Raw genomic sequence first — 19,867 nt, 5'->3', positions numbered from 1 at the left:
CCCTCCAAGTCTCACACTGCCTCAGATTTTTGCAGAGGCAGATAACCAGCCTCCACCCTTGCTGCAGACTTTCTTAAAAGCTCTGAAGAGACCCCAGGTCCCAGTAAGGTGCTGGCTGGTTTTATGTCCTGTACCTCTTGATGACAGACCTCATCTAGCACTAGTGCCCAGTCTGAATTTGCATTAACCTGGTAAACACCATTGGCTCCTCCATGGTAACTCCCTGAGACCATATCCCACTCAAATCATGTGCAATCTGAGGTTCCTTCAGGAGCTGTGCCTTAGGGGCAGCTGGCCTTGGCCTGCATGGCAGATTTCCTGATAATTCTCAAAAGTGAACAGGCCTCAGGCAGGCAGCAGCTGAATTCTGCAAACCCTGTGGTTCTTGCTGAGTGGTCTCATGTCCAGTACTGATGGCAGCAAGCCTCAGTTTTCAGTGTGGCCTCTCTCACAAATCTCCAGACCCAGCACAGGCAGCTACCAACCTAGATTGTTTTGTAGGTCACACTTGGGGGCCCAAGGCTGAACACAGGCAGCTGTTGACTCTGGCCTGCTAACAGGCTCCAGAAGCAAAACAAAGGCTTGCTTCAGACCAAAACAGAGCACCACCCAGTTAGCTCTACAAAATGCACAACCAAAGGCTGTGCCTCAGAGTACACTGAGGCAAATCACACTTTGAAGTATCAGGCTCCACAGAGAAACTTGTATGCTGTGATTGTGGCCCATCCTTGCAGCAACTTAGACTAAGGATCAAAATCCCCCACTAAACTGCCAACAGCTAGCTATCAAGGCTCAATTAGAACAGGAGGCCACATACAACCCACACAAGGGGCACTATTGGAGCCCCCAGCTCAGGTGACAAGGGAGACCATGCCACTGGGCCCCACAGGACACCTACTACACAAGGCCACCATGTCAAGACAGGGAGACATAAGAGAGCTACATAACACATAGCAAAAAACAAAGAGAGACAGCTAAAATGAGGAGACATAGAAACATGTCCCAAATGAAAAAGTGGGACAAATTTTCAGAAAAAGAACTAAGTAAAATAGAGACAATCAATCTAACAAATATAGAGTTCAAAATACTGGTTGTAAGATGCTCAATGCACTTAAGAGAAGAATAGATGAACTTACTGAAAACCTCAACAAAAAGACAAGAAATGTAAAAATAGAGATTAAAAAATATAACCAGTCAGAAATGAAGAATACACTGTAAGAAATCGACAAGACTTAGATGAAGCAAAAGACTGAATCAGCTATTTGGAAGACAATGTAGCAGAAAACACCACATTTGAACAGCAAAAAGAAATAAGAATTTAAAAAATGAGGCTAACTTAAGGGACCCTAGGACAGCATTGAGAGTAACAACATTTGCATCACAAGGGAAGCAGAAAAAAGAAGAGAGAGAGAGAGAGCAAGAATTGAGAAATTATTTTAAAACATAATACCCCAAAACTTTCTTAACTTAATGAAGGAAAAAATTTCACAGATCCAGGAAGAGTCCCAAATAAGATGAGCCAAAAGAGTCCCATGCCAAACACATTATAAATAAAATACCAAAGGTTAAAGAAAGCAGAAAATCTTAAAAGTAGCAAAAGAAAAGCAGCTAGGTCCAGGCTGGTATGGCTCAGTTGGTTGGAGTGACATCTGGCAGACTGAGGAGTCATGGGTTAGACACCTGGTCAGAGTATATGACTGGGTTGTAGATTCAGTCCCTGATTGGGGTACATACTAGGAACAATCGATCGATGTTTCTCTCTCATATCCATGCTTCTCCCTCTCTCCCTTCTACTCTCTAAAATCAATAACAATATTTTTAAAAAACACCAGAAGAAAGCTTCTGGCCAAGATAGAGGTGAGAGTAGATACTCTTTGCTTCCTCGCATAATCAAAAGAAGCATAACAACCAATTTAACAACAACAACAAAAACCCCAGAACTGCCAGAAAATTGAACTGTATGGAAGTCCAACAACCAAGGAGTTAAAAAAGAAAATTCATCCAGACTTGTAGGAGGGGCAGAGATGGGAAGCCTGGGTGGAGAGGATGCCCAGCATAGTGGCCAGTGATGGACAAAGCAGGTGAGGTGGTAGCTGGCACACTGGGTGGTCCCTCATTTGTGTGCAGATAAACTGGGAGGAACAACTGGGGTTGTTGAACAACAGATTGCACAACCCAGGGTTCCAGTGCAGGAAACTAAAGCCTCAAAACCTCTAGCTATAAAAATCTTCAGGGATTGTGGTTTTGAGCCTCAAAACCTCTAGCTATAAAAATCTTCAGGGTTCCTCCTTCAGTGGGAGGAACTTTCAGTCTCATAGGAGAGTCTGTTTGAAGGACCCATGAGATCTTAGAACTAACACAAACCCATGTACCCAGGAATCAGCACAAGAAGGGCATAATTCACTTGTGAATAATGGGGGAAGTGACTGGAAGTGTGGCGAGAGCCGAGCAAAGGGCATTGCTCCCTCCCTGACCCCTCTGCTACATACAACACCACAGTGAAGTGAAATGAAGTGGGTTGCCTCATCCTGGTGAATACACCAGGCTCCCTGCCTTACAATGTAACAGTGCACAGGGTCAAAAAAATAAAAAAAGAATATGGCCCAAATTAAAGGATAGATAAAAACTCCAGAAAAAAAACCCCTAAGTGATGAGGAGATAGCCAACCTATCAGATGCAGAGTTCAAAGCATTGGTAATCAGGATACTCACAGAAATGATTGAGTACAGATGCAAAATAAAGGAAGAAGTGAAGGCTATACAAAGTGAAATGAAGAAAAATATATAGGGAACCAACAGTGAAGGGAAGAAAATCAGGACTCAAATCAACAATTTGGAAGAAAAGGAGGAAAGAACATTCAACTGGAACAGAATGAAAAAACAAGAATTAAACAAAATGAGGGGAGGCTTAGGAACCTCTGGGAAAATGTTAAATGTTCCAACATCTGAATCATTGGGGTGCTAGAAGGAGAAGAGGAAGAGCAAGAAATTGAGAACTTATTTGAAAAAATACTGAAAGAAAACTTCCCCAATCTGCGAAGGAACTAGACATGCATGTTCAGGAATATCAGAGTGTTCCAAAGAAGTTGGATCCAAGGAGGAACACACCTAGACACACCATAATCGAATTACCCAAGATTAAAGATAAGGAGAGACTCTTAAAAGCAGCAAGAGAAAAGAGGACAGTTACCTACAAAGGAGTTCTCATAAAACTATCAGCTAATTTCTCAAAAGAGACCTTACAGGCAAGAAGGGGCTGGAAAGAAGTATTTGAAGTCATGAAAGGCAAGGACTTACATCCAACATTACTCTATCCAGCAAAACTATCATTTAGAATGGAAGGGTGGATAAAGTGCTTCCCAGATAAGGTGAAGTCAAAGGAGCTCATCATCACCAAGTCCTTATTATATGAAGTCTTAAAGGGACTCATCTAAGAAAAAGAAGAAGATTGAAATAATGAACAGTAAAATGACAATGAACTCACGACTATCAACAACTGAACCTGAAGAAAGAAAAACAGACACAAACTAAACAAACAACTAGAATAAGAACAGAATCACAGAAATGGAGGTTACATAGAGGTCTGTCAGTGGTGACTAGGAAGGGGGACAATGGGGGAAAATATACAAGGAGTAAGAAACATAAATGGTAGGTACAAAATAGACAGGGGGAGGTTAAGAATAGTATAGGAAATGGAGAAGCTAATGAAGTTCTATGTAGAACTCATGGACATGAACTAAGGGGGAAGGTGCTGGAGGGAGGTAGGGTGCTGGGTGGAGGGGGACAAAAGGAAAAAAGAAATGGGACAACTGTAATACCATAATCACAAACATATACTTAAAATAAAAATAAAATTAAAAAAGAAAAGGAGTTAGTTACCTATAAGGGAGCTCCCATAAGACTGTCAGATGATTTCTCAACAGAAACTTTGCATATAAGAAGGGATTAGCATGAAATGTTAAGTGATAAAAAGCAAAGACCTACACCCAGGACTATATCCAGCAAGGATATCATTTAGAACCAAAGGCAAAATAAACAGCTTCTCAGGTAAGGAAAAGTTAAAGGTGTTTATCATCACTAAACCACTGTAACAAGAAACATTAAAGGGACTTCTTTAAGAAGAAATAAAGAAAATAGAACATATTTACAAATAATAAAATGATAATAACTATGTACATACCAATAATCACTTTAGCCCTGGCCAATGTGGTTTCATTGGTTGGAGCATTGTCCCATAGATTGAAAGTTTGTGAGTTTAATCCCCAGTCAGGGCATATACCCAGGATGTAGGTTTCATCCCTTATTTGAGTGTATATGAGAAGGCAAACAATCAATACTTGTCTTTCACACTGATCTTTCTCTCTTCCTCTTTCTCTCTCTCTAAAAACAATGGAAAAATGTCCTTGGGTGAGAATAAATACAAATCACTTTCAATGTAAATACATTAAATGCTGAATGGAGAAGAAAACAAGACCCATATATATTCTATCTACAAGAAACCTGCTTCACATAGGAGACATATTGAAAATGAAGGGATGGAAAAAAAATACTTCAAGCGATGGAATGTTTTTTAAAAGTTGAGTTTGAAATACACAAAATAGACATTTGAAAAAGTCTATATCAAGAGACAAAGAGGGACATTTCATCATGATAATGAAATCAACCCAAGAAGACGATGTAACTCTTGCAAACGTTTATGCACACAATGTACGATCACCTAGATCTGTAAGGCAAATGGACAGACATAAAGAGAGAGATCAACAGTAGCACAGTTATAGTAGAAGATTTTAACAGCTTATTGTCATAAATGGATAGATCATCCAGGCAGAAAATTAGTAAGAAAAAGGTGGCATTAAGTGGTACATTGGACCAGATGGATGTAATTAATAATGTTAGAGCATTTTACCCCAAAGCAGCTTTGTTAACAAACACACATACAACATTTTTCAGGAAAGACTAAATGTGAGTCCATAAGCAAATTCTCAATAAATTTAAGACATTTCGAATTGTATCAAGCAACTTCTTTGACCACAATGTTATAAAGCTAGAGATCAATTATTGGTTTGGCCTAAGTTTTTTTTCATAAGATGGCTCTAGTAGTGCTTAGTTGTCTTTAAGTTCATTCAAAACAATTTTGTAGATTGTATTGTGACAACTGCTATATCAGCAATAAAAAAAAGCAGTAAATTTTTGTGCAGGTATGATTTATGTCAAGAAAAGTAAAATTACAACTCAAACACACACAAAATGATTTTTGCAATATGTGAAGAGGTGTTGTGACTGACAAAACACATCAAAATGGTTTGCAGAGTTTTGTGCTGGAGATTTCTCACTGTACGATACTCCATGGTCTGGTAGAACAGTTGAAGCTGAGAGCAATCAAATTGAGACATGTTATACCACGTGGGAGATAGCAAACATACTCAAAATGGCCAAATAAATAAATAAAGCTATGGGTCAAAATTAAAAGTTTGTCTTTTATTTTATGGAAAAAAAACATATGGTTTATTTTACAGAAAAAGAATCTATAGGCGTTTTGGCCAACCCAATACAAATATAAAAGTAAAGAAAACATACAAATGTATGGGGACTAAATAACATGCTGTTAAACAATGAATGGGTAAGCAATGAGATTAAGAAAGAAATCAAAAGACACCTTGAGACAAATGAAAATGGAAACAAAACCACCCCAAAATCTATGGAACACAGTGAAGGAAGTTCTAAGAGGAAAATTGGTCTTTGGTTATATTTTGCTTGCTTGTTTGTCTTCATGTTTAAGTTCCTGTTAAAGGTGAGATCATATGGTATTTGTCTTTCACCACCTAGCTTATTTCACTCAGCATAATGCTTTCCAGTTCTATCCCTGATGTTGCAAAGGGTAGGAGCTCCTTCTTTCTTTCTGCAGTATAAAATTCCATTGTGTATATGTACCATAGTTTTTTGATCCATTTATTTACTGACGGGCTTCCAACTCTTGGCTATTGTAAATTGTGCTGCTATGAAGATTGGGGTGCATAGGTTCTTTGGGATTGGTGTTTTAGGGTTCTTAAGATACAATCCTAGCAGTGGAATTGCTGGGTCAAAAGCAAGTCCAATTTTAGTTTCCTGAGAAAATTCCATACTGTTTTCCATAATGGTTGTACCAGTCTGCAATCCCACCAACAGTGGACCAGAGTCCCCTTTTCCCCACACCCTCTCCAACATTTGTTGTTGATTGCTTTGTTTATGATAGCCATTCTCACCGGTGTAAAGTGCTATCTCATTGTAGTTTTAATTTGCATCTCTCTGATAGCAAGCGATATTGAGCATCTCTTCATGTGTCTCTGGATCCTCTGTATGTCCTCCTTGCAGAAGTGTCTGTTTAAGTCCTTTCCCCATTTTTTAATGGGGTTAGTTGTCTTCTTAGAGTGAAGTTGTGTGAGTTCTTTGTATATTTTGGAGATTAAACCTTTGTCTGAGGTATCATTGGCAAATATGTTTTCCCATACAGTTGGTTGTCTTTTTATTTTAATGCTGTTTTCTTTAGCTGCGCAGAAGCTTTTTATTTTGATGAGATCCCATTTGTTTATTCTTTCCTTTATATTCCTTGCTCTAGGGGACATATCAGTAAAAATGTTGCTGCGTGAAATATCTGAGATTTGACTGCCAATGTTCTCCTCTAGGACTTTAATGGTGTCATGGCTTATATTTAAGTCTTTTATCCACCTTGAATTTATTTTGGTGTATGATGTAAGTTGGTGCTCGAGTTTCATTTTTTTGCATGTAGCTGTCCAGTTCTCCCAACACCATTTGTTGAAGAGGCTATCTTTACCCCATTTTATGATACTGCCCCCTTTGTCGAATATTAATTGACTGTAGAGATTTGGGTTTATTTCTGGGTTCTCTATTCTGTTCCATTGGTCTATGTGCCTGTTTTTATGCCAGTACCAGGCTGTTTTGATTACAGTGGCCTTGTAATACAGTTTGATATCAGGTATTGTGATCCCTCCTACTTTGTTCTTCTTTCTTAACATTGCAGCTGCTATTCGGGGTCTTTTATGGTTCCATATAAATTTTTGAAGTGTTTGTTCTATGTCTGTGAAATATGCCATTGGTACTTTAATAGGTATTGCATTGAATCTGTAAATTGCTTTGGGTAGTATGGACATTTTGATGATGTTAATTCTTCCAATCCATGAACACGGTATACGTCTCCATTTGTTTGTGTCTTCCTTGATTTCTGTCTTCAGTGTTGTGTAATTTTCTGCATACAGGTCTTTAACCTCCTTGGTTAGATTTATTCCCAGATATTTTATTTTTCTTTTTGCTATATCGAATGGGATTTTTTTCTTGATTTCTGCTTCTGCTGATTCATTGTTAGTATACAGAAATGCCTTTGATTTCTGGATATTGACTTTGTATCCCGCTGTTTTGCCAAATTCATTTATTAGTTCCAGCAGTTTTTTGGTAGAGTCTATAGGATTTTCCATGTACACTATCATGTCATCTGCAAACAGTGACAGTTTTGTTTCCTCCTTTCCGATTTGGATGCCTTTTATTTCCTTTTCTTGTCTGATTGCTGTGGCTAGAACTTCCAATACTATATTAAATAGAAGTGGTGAAAGTGGACAACCTTGTCTTGTTCCTGATCTTAGTGGAAAAGCTTTCAGTTTTTGCCCATTCAGTATGATGTTGGCTGTAGGTCTTTCATATATGGCCTTTATTATATTGAGGAATGCTCCCTCTATTCCCACTTTGCTGAGTACCTTTATCATAAATGGGTGTTGTACCTTATCAAAAGCTTTTTCCGCGTCTATTGATATGACCATGTGGTTTTTGTCCTTGCTTTTGTTTATGTGGTGTATTACATTTACTGATTTGCGGATATTGAACCATCCTTGCATCCCTGGGATGAATCCCACTTGGTCATGGTGTATGATCTTTTTGATGTATTGTTGGATGCGATTTGCCAATATTTTGTTGAGGATTTTAGCATCTATGTTCATCAGTGATATTGGCCTGTAATTTTCTTTCTTTGTTGTGTCTCTCTCTGGTTTTGGAATTAGGATAATGCTCGCTTCATAAAAAGAGTTTGGGAGTTTCCCATCATTTTGGATTTTTTGGAATAGTCTGTGAAGAATAGGGGTTAGCTCTTCCTTAAACGCTTTGTAGAATTCTCCTGTGAAACCATCTGGTCCGGGGCTTTTGTGTGATGGGAGTTTTTTGATTACTGCTTCAATTTCATTTGCTGTTATTGGTCTGTTCAGGCTTTCTACTTCTTCTTCATTGAGTTTTGGAAGATTATATTTTTCTAGAAATTTGTCCATTTCACCTAGGTTTTCAAATTTCTTGGCATACAGTTCTTCATAGTAATTCCTTACAATCCCTTCTATTTCTGTGGTATCAGTTGTAATCTCTCCTCTTTCATTTCTGATTGTGTTTATTTGGGTCCTCTCTCTTTTTTTCTTAATGAGCCTACTTAAAGGCTTGCCTATTTTGTTTATCTTTTCAAAAAAACCAACTCTTGGATTCATTGATCCTTAGAATTGTGCTTTTAGTGGAACAGTGCCCCATGGGACAGGTGGTACTGCTCCTGGTTCTTGGGGAGGAGGAGGTGCAGGATATGGCCCTGGAGATGGATATGGCATATTTGGGGTAGGATACTGCCCTCCCATTCCTGGTGCCCAAGGTCCAGAAGACATGGATCCCCATGCACCTAATGGACCAGCTGCAGCTGGATCAGTGGGTACACCATATGGTCGTGGAAGCTCTGGAAAGGGCATATTTGTTGTAGGATATGGCCCTGTGGGGTTAGGCCCTGGCACAGCTGGGGCTGGATAAGGACCACCAGGTGGGGGGCATGATGGTCCAGAAGGAGGAAAAGGTGCTGAGGGTCCTGGAGGTGGTCCAGTGGGAGGCACGGAGGGATACATTCCTGTTGGTGCTGGTCCAAAAGGCACAGTGGATGGTGTTGCACTTGGTAGGAGTCCAGATGGCACAGAAGGTGGAGCACTTGGGTTATTCCAAGTGTTGGAACCTGGCCAGCCTTGAGGAGGTTGGCCGGGTTTTGTATTGCTCACAGCAGAGGTTTTGGCAGGGGAGTGGTCAGGTAGCGCATCTGCCAACCAGCAAGATCTGAGGCCGCAGCAAGGTCTAGAGAGCAGTGATGGACCCGAAGAAACCGAGGGGTGAAGAACCAAGTGCAGACTGACAGCAGCGGCGATGACTGCACCAACAGCGCGCAGCTCCTCCTGGCACTGGAACCAAATTATAATGTTTATATGGAACTACAAAGACCCTGAATGGCCTGAGCAATGTTGAGAGAAAAGAGCAAAGTTGGAGGTATCATTTTATCTGCTATCAAACTATTTTATAAGACTATAGTAATCAAAACAGCATGGTATTGGTATAAAAACACATAGATCAATGGTACAGAATAGATAGCCTAGAAAACCTACATTTATTTGGTCAATTAGTCTATGAGGAAGGAGGCAAGAATATACTTTGGAGTAAAGACAGTCTATTCAACAAACAATACTGAAAAAAAACCTGGAAAGATCAATGCAAAAAATGTAACTAGACCACCTTTTTATACAAATACATGAATACTTAAAATGGATTAAGCTTAATTGTAACACCTGAAACGATAAAACTCCTAGGGAAAACAAAACAAAACAAAATGTAGGCCATAAACTCTGACATTGCTTTTAGTGATATTTTTTGGACATGTCTCCTTTGATAATGGAAACAAAAGAAAATATAAACCAATGGGACTATAGCAAACTTAAAGTGCTGTGCACAACAAAGAATACCATTAACAAAATATAAAGCCCACCTACTAAATGGGAGAAAATATTTGCCAGTGATACATTTGATAAGGGGTTAATATCCAAAATTTCTAAAGAAGTGATACAGATGAACACAAACAATCCAATTAAAAATGATCAGAGGACCTGAATAGATATTCTTTCAAGGAGGATCTACAGATGCCCAATAGACATGGAAATAGACTCAGAGGCACTAATCAAAGAAACACAAATTAAAAGCACAATGAGATATCACCTCACACCGGCCATCATTAATAAATCTACAAATAAGTATTGATGAGGATGTGGAGAAAAGGGAATCCTGAATAGTTAGTGGAGGTCACAGATTGGTGCAGCCACTTGAAAAACTCCATTATGTATGGAGCCTCCTCTAAAAATTAAAAATAAAGCTACCTTAAGAGCCAGTAACTCTACTTATGGGTATTTACTTGGAAAAATCCAAAATACTTAATTTGAAAAGATGTAGGTATACTTATGTTTAATGCAACATTATTTACAATACCTGAGGTACAGAAACAACTTGAGGGTTTAGACAGACATCTGAATGAAGAAGATGTGGTACATAAATACAGTAGAATATTACTTGGCTGTAAAAATGAATGAAATCTTAGCATTTGTGACAACATGGATTGACCTGGAGTGTTATACTTAGTGAAATAAATCAGACAGAGGAAGACAAATACTATACTATTTTACTTACATGTGGAATCTAGAAAACAAAATGAAGGAACAAACAATAGAAACAGATTCATAGACATGGAGAACAAACTGATGATTGTCAGAGAGGAAGGGAGTTTGGAAGCTGGGTGGAAAAGGGCTAAGTATTACAAACTGGTAGTTGCAAAATTGTCATGGACACATAAAGTATAGCATAAAGAAGAGTCAATAGTATTGTATTAACTCTGTATGATGCCAGGTGGGTATTAGACTTATTGGGGGACCCTTCACAAGTTATAAATGTCTAACAACTATGATGTACACTGGAAACTAATATAATATTAAATGTCAACTGTTATTGAAAAATCAAATAAAAAATACAAAGACATCCTTAGTCATTGCACAGGAAAAGAAAATATAAATGTTTCTAAAAATATAAAAAGGTGTTCAACCTCATTTGTCATAAAAATGCAAATTCAAATTTTGATGAGATGCTTTTCCTCGCTGGTTTGATACTTTTTTCCAAACACTCACTGCTTTAGCAAAATTCAACACACCAAAAATACCAAGTGCTGCCAAAGGTCTGGAATAAGGGAGCTCTCCTATACAGCAAGTAGGCATTTAAAATAACACAGCCCCATTACAAGTGGCACACTCCGCACAAATGGCACACATCCCGGTACACTATGGCACTACCTAGCAAAGTGGAAAAAGCACATTTCCTGCAATCTAGAAATTGTTTCTCAGAATGTACTCTAGAGAAAGCCTTGCAAATCTGCATCCAGAGTCATGTAAATGTTTATTGATCTCAGCAGCATTATTTGTAATGGTAAAATTCTGAAAACAGACTACACATCTGTCAATAATAGAATAGAAAAATTAATTGTTATATATAATTTGGAAACCTATAAAAAAAGAGAGAGTGAGTGAACCATATAAACTGAAAATCTTAGGGATGTTCAACAAAGAAAGCAAGTAACTGAATAATGAGTACAATATGATTCAACATTCTTTAAGCCCCCATTAGCCAAACTAACAATAATTTTGTTTAGAAAATATTGCAAAAAAAAAGAAAAGCAATTAATTTGTAGTTTTCTCTAGGAGGAAAGAGTATGAGGAATACTATCGCAGATGGGCATATAAAGAGCTTCAGTGGTTTTGGTAATATGTTGCTTGTTTCATTTGGTGGCAAATTTGTAAGTGCTCATTTTATTGTTCCTATAATCAATTTACATTTCTGGCTTAGCTATGTTGCCTTCCTGGTAGTTACTTGAGCTTTTGATTCTTATAATAAATCCTGTCTTATAGCTCACCTTCCCATGAATATGGCCATCAAAGAAAGAGGCAACAGATACTTGAACATTTTGAGAATTCAGAAAACGGGGAAAGTAGCATGAGAGCCAATCTTTAACACTCACTAGAATATATAAAAATTACAAAAATAAAGACCTTACCAGTCATCTGCCTTGTCAAAAGAATGGCAGATTTCATACCAATCTTTTCTTTCCTACTGAGTCCAAAGTACCATCAAAATTTTCAGCATCAGACCCCAAACACCGACTCGCATTCAGCACTGACTACTAAAATATGATCTATTTGTAATTCCTATTCTTTAGTTAAGGTCTTTAGCCACACTTATGCCAATCAGTCTATTCATAAAATCCTGGAAAAAGCACTATTCTGGTCAGGTGGTCAACAATAAGAGGGAAGCATATGTTTTGTACCTAAGTCTCCTGCGTTATCTTAACTTGAATTTATGTAATAGAAACAAAACTGCCATTATCCTAAGCAATTGACTTCCATACATAATATTTGTTTTAGGCCTAAGGACGCAATTAGAGTTTAAAAACAGACAGATCAAAACAATCAGATTCCTCCACTTTTTTTCTGGTTCAGGTAACTCAGAGAGACTTTTTCAGTCACTGAAATTCTTTACAATTGTGTTATCTGGTAGGAAGGGTTTTCTATGGTTCCACATTATGGGAAGGAGGTAGTAACTAAAAGTGCTAAGAAGCACTTTTTTCCACTCCTGTCATCAGTGCAAGTCCATGTAATAAGAACATCATCCCACACCAAAGTATTGAGTAGAAAATGCTGTCTTTATTCTTCACTTGTTTCTCCACATAAAGAGGAAGGATAGTTTCTCTGAATAATGACTCAGTCTGAATCTGATATTCACTGCTCTGCAATTCTGTCCTGTGCAGGGTTAGTTTGTTAAAATGTGCTGTCCATCTTTGGCCTGTTTTTTTGGACATGGTAGTCTGAACTGAATGTAAGGAAGTATCATTTTCTTTGACCCTCCGTGGAGCCTACCATTCCCATGCAGGTCCTATATTTAGGACTAGGGGAAGAATTAGATAGCCCATTTAGGCTTCAGATCCATGCTAAACAATAAAGGCCAGTGTTACCAGTAAGTAGTTATGTTTATGTTATTACTTGTTGTCTGACTCTTTTTTCTCAGTTGGGTCTAAAGGTGTGATTACTTCCATTCTTAAACTATAATACAAGGTGAGATGAAGGCTAGCCTTGACTCTGATTAACAGATTTAAATGGAGAATCAATATAAATCAATAGGTACTGTCAAGGGTAGTACATGGAAGAGCCCAAGAATAGCATGCAGGCCATATTTTTGTATAACACATTAATAATAATAATATCTAATATTTATTGAGAATTTGCCATGTGCTGAGTGCAGTTCTAAATACGTTACATGGGTTGAGTTATTTAATTAGCCCACTACAGCTCTACTAGTTAGGTGTTTTTATTATACCCATTTTACAAGTAAAGAAATAAGACACAAAGAAGTTAAATAGTCAGACAGCAACCAGAGCACAAGCCCATCATTTCCTTTTCTTACAGATTATTAGCTAAGATATGATATGCGTGGAGGTTACTGGGACATTGAATAAAGTTACAATAGTCCTGCAGTCATTCAAGTATTCATTTCTCAAGAACTAATCCAGTGCTTACTCAGTGCTGAACATACTGATAGATATTGAAATGTGGTAAAAAACAAGATTCTTGTCTTTAAGAAGCTTATATTTCATACAATTCAATAATAGAAACCAAAGCTTTTGGGAGAAATAATTGATTTCTTGGGCTGAAACAGGAAACATACACCAGAGCCTGTATCATTATGTATTACCAGAAATTAAGTAAGTACTCAGAAAACAAAGAGTAGGTGATATGTCAAAACACATAGCAACCTGCCTGAAAGTGCTCCTGATGCTCACAGATAGAACAATTTAAATAAGACCGGAAACTGTAAAACTCCCAAAAGTAAAGCCCAAAAGTGTAGAATTCCTTGAAGAAAACAGGGGGTAAGCTCCTTGATATTGGTCTTGGTGATGATGTTTTGAACTTGACACTGAAAGTGAAGGCAACAAAACCAGAGAAAAACAAATGCAACAACATTAGAGTAAACAGCTTCTGCACAGCAGAGGAAACCATCAACAAAATGAAAGAACAACCTACCAAATGTGAGAAAGTATTTGCAAACCACACATCCAATAAGGCATCGATATCCAAAATATACAAGGAACACTTATAATTCAATAGCAATAACCAAAACCTACACACAAAAAACAAATAAGACAACAAATGGGCAAGGGACCTAAATAGACATTTTTCCAAAGAGAATATACAAATGGCTAGCAAGGTCATGAAAAGGTGCTCATGTCACTAACCATCAAGAAAATGCAAATCAAAATCATAATGAGATGTAATCTCACACTTGTTATAATGGCTGTTATTAAAAAGACAGTAAGCCTTGGACAGTGTGGCTCGGTTGGATGGTGCATCATCTTGTCATGGAAATGTTGCAAGTTTGATTCCCATTTCAGGGCACATATGTAGGTTGTAGGTTTGATGCCCTGTCTGGGTGTGGATGATCCAGGTCTTGGCATGTATGGGAGGCAACCAATTGGTGTTTCTCTCTCATGTAGATGTTGCTCTCTTTCCCTCGTTCTCTAAAGGCAATTAAAAAATGTCCTCAGTGGGGATAAAAAAAGACAAAAGTTGACAAAGATGTGCACTCTTGTTATGAATATAAACTAGTGCAGTCAATATGGAGAATAATATAAAGTTTCCTCAAAAAATTATGTAATCTAGCAATTCTAATACTGGGTACATACTTGGAGAAAATGAAATCAATCACTATAATGAAGAGATAGCTATACTCCCATGTTCATAACAATATTCCTAATACCTAAAGTGTGTAAACAATCTCAGTGTCTGTTAATTGAAGAATGGATAGATAAAAAATATATGTATAACATATAAACAATTTTATGTATACATACATATATATTTGTATTACATACACATACATGTATAATATGTATACATACCATATGTTTATATATATCACATTTGTGTTGCCTTTGCTTTCAGTGTTGAGTCCAGAAACCTCACTCTTAAATAGAAGGAAGGTTCTGGTTCAGATGGCAATTTAGGCAGATCCTAAACTCCCCAATCATGACCACACCAAATATAGGGCTACAAATGGAACAATCTCCTTTGAAAAAGAATCATCTCATTGGCAAACAAAAACCCTACATCAAATCCAGTATGAGAGCTTGAGACATAATCTTTTTAAAATATATATATATTTTATTGATTATACCATTACAGTTGTTCTATCTTCCCCCTTAACTCCCCTCCACCCGCACACCCACTCTCCCACCATTTTTCCCCCCTTCGTTTATAACCATGTGTCTCAAGTTCTTTAGATTCTATATTTCCCATACTATTCTTGCCCCACCCCTATCTATTTTCTACCTACTGTCTATGCTATTTTCTGTGCCTTTTCCCCCCTTCTCCTCCTCCCACTCCCCTGTTGCTAACCCTCCATGTGTTCTTCATTTCTATGGTTCCACTCCTGATCTAGCTGTCCTCTTGGTTTGCTTTTGTTTTAGGTGTGGTTGTTAATAACTGCATGTTTGCTGTCCTTTCACTGTTCATATTTTTAATCTTCTTTTTCTTAGATAAGTCCCTTTAGCATTTCATATAATAAGGGCTTGGTGATGATGAACTCCTTGAACTTGACCTTATCTGAGAAGCACTTTATCTGTCCCTCCATTCTAAATGAAAACTTTGCTGGATAAAGCAATCTTGGCTGTAGGTCTTTGGATTTCATGACTTGGAATACTTCTTTCAAGCCCCTTCTTGCCTGTAAGGTCTCTTTTGAGAAATCCGCTGACAGTCTGATGGGAAGTCCTTTGTAGGTGACTGTCCCCTTATCTCTTGCTGCTTCTAGGCTTCTCTCCTTCATTTTGGTCTTGGCTAATGTAATTATGATGTGCCTTGGTGTGTTCCTTCTTGGGTCCAACTTCTTTGGGACTCTCTGAGCTTCCTGGATTTCCTGGAAGCCTATTTCCTTTGCCAGACTGGGGAAGTTCTCCTTTATTATTTGTTCAAGTACGTTTTCCACTCGTGGCTGTTTCTTTCCCCCTTCTTGTACCCCTATAATCCGGAGGTTGGAACGTTTAAAGATGTCCTGGAGGTTCCTAAGCCTCTCCTCATTTTTTTGAATTCTTATTTCTTCATTCTTTTCTGGTCGGATGTTTTGTTCTTCCTTCTGGTCCATTCCATTGATTTGAGTCCCAGTTTCCTTTCCATCACTATTGGTTTCCTGCTCATTTCCCTTCATTTCAATTAGTTTAGCCTTCATATGTTCCTCTAATTTGTGACTATAATCAACCAGTTCCGTGAGCATCCTGATCACCAGTGTTTTGAATTGTGCATCTGAGAGGCTGGCAATTTCTCAGTCTCTTAGAGTTATTGGCTCTGGGCCTCTGAGTTCTTCCTGAGCCATCTTTTGGACTGTTAGTGCCTGTTACGTATCAGGATCAGAGCCCTAGGTGTTCACCAGGGTGGGGCAACTCAGTTGCTGGGTTGTGACGCTGTATGTGGGGGTGGGGTCAACGAGGAGCAATGGCGTCCCATCTGCCACCTCCTGCTGCTGCCACCACAGCTGCCACTGTCACCGGGGCCCACGCGTTTCGTCCCAGTGCACTCAAATGTGCCAAGGCCGTCAGTCCTCCACCACTGGGTTCGCCTGCTGGGGCCTGCATGGTTCGTCTCACTGTGCTCAAATGTGCAACTGCAGTCACTCTGCCCCGCACCCCAACTGGGTCCAGGCTGCCTGTGTGCCTGGGTCCAGGGATCTTTCCTGCCTGACCCTGCTCCGCTGCTGGCTCCACCCCTCTTACTGGTCTCGGTTGAAGGGTTCATTGTTGTTGGACTTCCGTATAGTTCAATTTTCTGTTCTTTGTCTGTGTCTTTGTTTACTAAACCTTTGTTGTATTCAAACTTGGTTGTGGGAGAAGGCACAGTGTTTCCACTTATGCCTCCATCTTGGCAGAAGTCAGACATAATCTTATTAGTAATTTCATATCTTAGCCAGCAACCCATAATAAAAAGGGAGCTCATACCCAGAATTTCTTCCTGAGCTGAATCTCACATAACGTACCCCAATTTTTAAGACCTGCAGCAAAGACATGAGCCACCAAAACATGAGCTCTCAAACCATGTATCATTAGAGACCAGGCTAAGACATCCACACCCTCATGTGCGCAATTACATGCATGGATGTGAGATTTGGACAGTGAAGAAAGGTAATAGGAAAAATATTTATTCACTTGAAATATGGTATTGGGGGAGAGCTCTATGGATACCCTTAGCTGCCAGAAAGATGAATAAATGGGTCCTGGACCATCACTGGAGGCAAACATGACAAAACTGAAGATGTCCTGCTTTGGACACATTGTGAGGAAGTAGGGTTTTTTGGAAAAGACAATAATGCTGGGAGAAACAGAAGGCAGTAGAAAACAAGGAAGACCAAATGTGAGACAGATTGACTCCATAAAGGAAGCCCCAGGCATGAGACTATAGCAGCTGAGCAGGTCTGTGGAAGGCAGGACATTGTGATTTCACTCATTCAAAAAGTTGTCAAGTGTCAGAGCTGACTCAACTGCATGTGACACACACAAGGTTATATTAATAATTAATGATTTTAAAGATAAAGCCCCAATTAATCTTTCACTGTCCCTACTACTTACTATGGCATTCAACTTATTTACACTATATCTTATAATAAAATTATAAGAAACTCTTTATATAATGATTCTGTTCTGGAAGCTTCAACTTGAAAATAAGGGTCTCCTTAGATAAGAGAGAAATTCTGGCTTAGCTGAGAGGAAAAATAATTTTTAGATTTTGGAGAAGTACTTAATATTACTAAAGCTAGAAAGAAAAGTTGGGGCATAAAAAGAAGGATATCAGGCACAGTGCAGAAAGTTTCTGAGAGGAGAGGATTCTTGCTTTGGAATGGCTGCTTGTCCCCTCTGCTTGGGCAAAAAAAAAGAAAAAGAAAAAGAAAAATCCTATCTCTAAAAACATATCTGAAGAACTAAGAGAATAGGAAGGTGGTAGAGACTTTGAATTTGAGAGCTTAGAGATTGTTTTCCTTCAGTTACCTTTTATTTCAATACTATCCATCATCCCTTCAGCTGAAGCGGTTAACGGTGGTTTTCCTGGAAGATCCTTAACCCTGCCACAAGATGTAGTGGTGGTTGTGACTCTCAGTCAGCCAACTGGAGGAGAGAACCTATGAATGAATGAGCCAACAACAACCAAAAGCCCACATAAGCTGCATAAAGGGCACCTCTAGAGCATCCAGCTCAGGAGTTCCNAAAAAAAAAGAAAAAGAAAAATCCTATCTCTAAAAACATATCTGAAGAACTAAGAGAATAGGAATGTGGTAGAGACTTTGAATTTGAGAGCTTTGAGATTGTTTTCCTTCAGTTACCTTTTATTTCAATACTATCCATCATCCCTTCAGCTGAAGTGGTTAACGGTGGTTTTCCTGGAAGATCCTTAACCCTGCCACAAGATGTAGTGGTGGTTGTGACTCTCAGTCAGCCAACTGGAGGAGAGAACCTATGAATGAATGAGCCAACAACAACCAAAAGCCCACATAAGCTGCATAAAGGGCACCTCTAGAGCATCCAGCTCAGGAGTTCCAGAAGACTTCACCACTGAGTCCCACAGGTCTCCTACCACAGAAGGCCACACCATGAAGATAGGGATTCAATGCAGAGCAATCTAATATGAAGAAACAAACAAAAGGAGTCACTCAAAATAAGGAGTCAAAGAAACAATCTCCAATAGAAAGGAAAGGAGAAATGCCAAGAAAAAATGATAAATGAAATTGAGGCAAGAAATTTATCAGACATAGAGTTCAAAATAATGCTTATAAGGATGCCAAAGGACCTCAAAGAGAACTACAAGGAACTTAGAGGGTAATATATCAGCATGGAAAAGGACATAGAAACTATGAATAAGAATGAGGAGGAAATGAATAATACAATATCTGAAATGAAGAATACACTAGAAGGAATTAAGAGTAGGTGAAATAAAGGATTGAGTCAGCAAGTTGGAAGACAAGGCGGAAAAAAAAAGACATCCAATCAGAAAAACATAACAGAAAAGAAAACAATGAAGATAATTTAAGAGAGCTTCAGGACAACATGAAATGTAACAATATTCACATTATATGGATACCAGAAAGAGAAGAAAAGGAACAAAAGATAGAAAAACTGTTTTTTAAAAAATAGTGACAGAAAACTTCCCTAACTTGGTGAAAGAAAAAGTAACACAAGTTCAGGAAACATAGAGGGCCCCAAACAAGATGAATTCAAACCACCACAAGACAAGTAATAATTAAAATGGTGAAATTTAAAGACAAAAAGGGAATCTTAAAGGCAGCTAGGGAAAAACAGCTAGTGATATACATGGGAGCTACAATAAGGTTTCAGCTGATTTCTCAACAGAAGCAGTAAAAGCCAGAAGGGAATGGAACAGAATGTTCCAAGTAATGAAAAGCAAAGGCCTGGAACCAAGGCTATTGTACCAAGCAAGGATCTCATTTATGATGGAAGTCAAAATAGGAACATTCCAGACACCCTCCAAAAAGACTAAAAAAGTGCATCTCTACCAAACCAGCACTGCTAGAGTTGTTAAAGGGACTGCTTTAAGATGAAGAAAGAGAGAGGGAGAGGAACACAGATAAAAAGGGGGAAATGGCAATGTATAAGTATCTCTCAATAATAACCTTAAATGTGAACGGATTATAGGGTCTAATCAAAATACATAGGGTAGTTGAATGGATAAGAAAATATAGTCTGCACATATGCTGTTAACAAGAGACACACCTCAGAACAAAAGTTCTACACAGGCTGAAAGTGAAGGGATGGGAAAAAGTATTCCAAGCAAGCAGACATTAAATTCTTATATCACATAAAATAGACTTCAAAACAAAGGCCGTGACAAGACAGAGAGAAGGTCACTATATAATACTTAAGAAAGTAGCCCAACAAAATGATATGATCTTTGTAAACATAT

At 38.4% G+C, this 19,867-nt stretch overlaps 1 protein-coding gene across 1 annotated transcript; it reads right to left on the bottom strand.

Moving 5' to 3' along the window:
- Positions 1 to 8,518: 8,518 nt before the first annotated feature.
- LOC118983638 (MAPK-interacting and spindle-stabilizing protein-like) lies at positions 8,519 to 16,536 on the bottom strand. Its single transcript, XM_037041290.1, has 2 exons — positions 16,450 to 16,536; positions 8,519 to 9,235 (listed from the first exon to the last, which is right to left on the bottom strand). Exons 1-2 carry the CDS (start codon positions 16,534 to 16,536, stop codon positions 8,519 to 8,521), a joined length of 804 nt encoding a protein of 267 aa, XP_036897185.1.
- Positions 16,537 to 19,867: the final 3,331 nt, after the last annotated feature.

This window comes from Sturnira hondurensis, unplaced genomic scaffold, assembly GCF_014824575.4.
Source record: "Sturnira hondurensis isolate 20B ecotype Veracruz unplaced genomic scaffold, ASM1482457v3 Scaffold0002840, whole genome shotgun sequence".
Classification (NCBI taxonomy): Eukaryota; Metazoa; Chordata; class Mammalia; order Chiroptera; family Phyllostomidae; genus Sturnira; species Sturnira hondurensis.
Note: the sequence above shows the minus strand (reverse complement) of the source record. Positions and strands in the feature narration are given on the sequence as shown.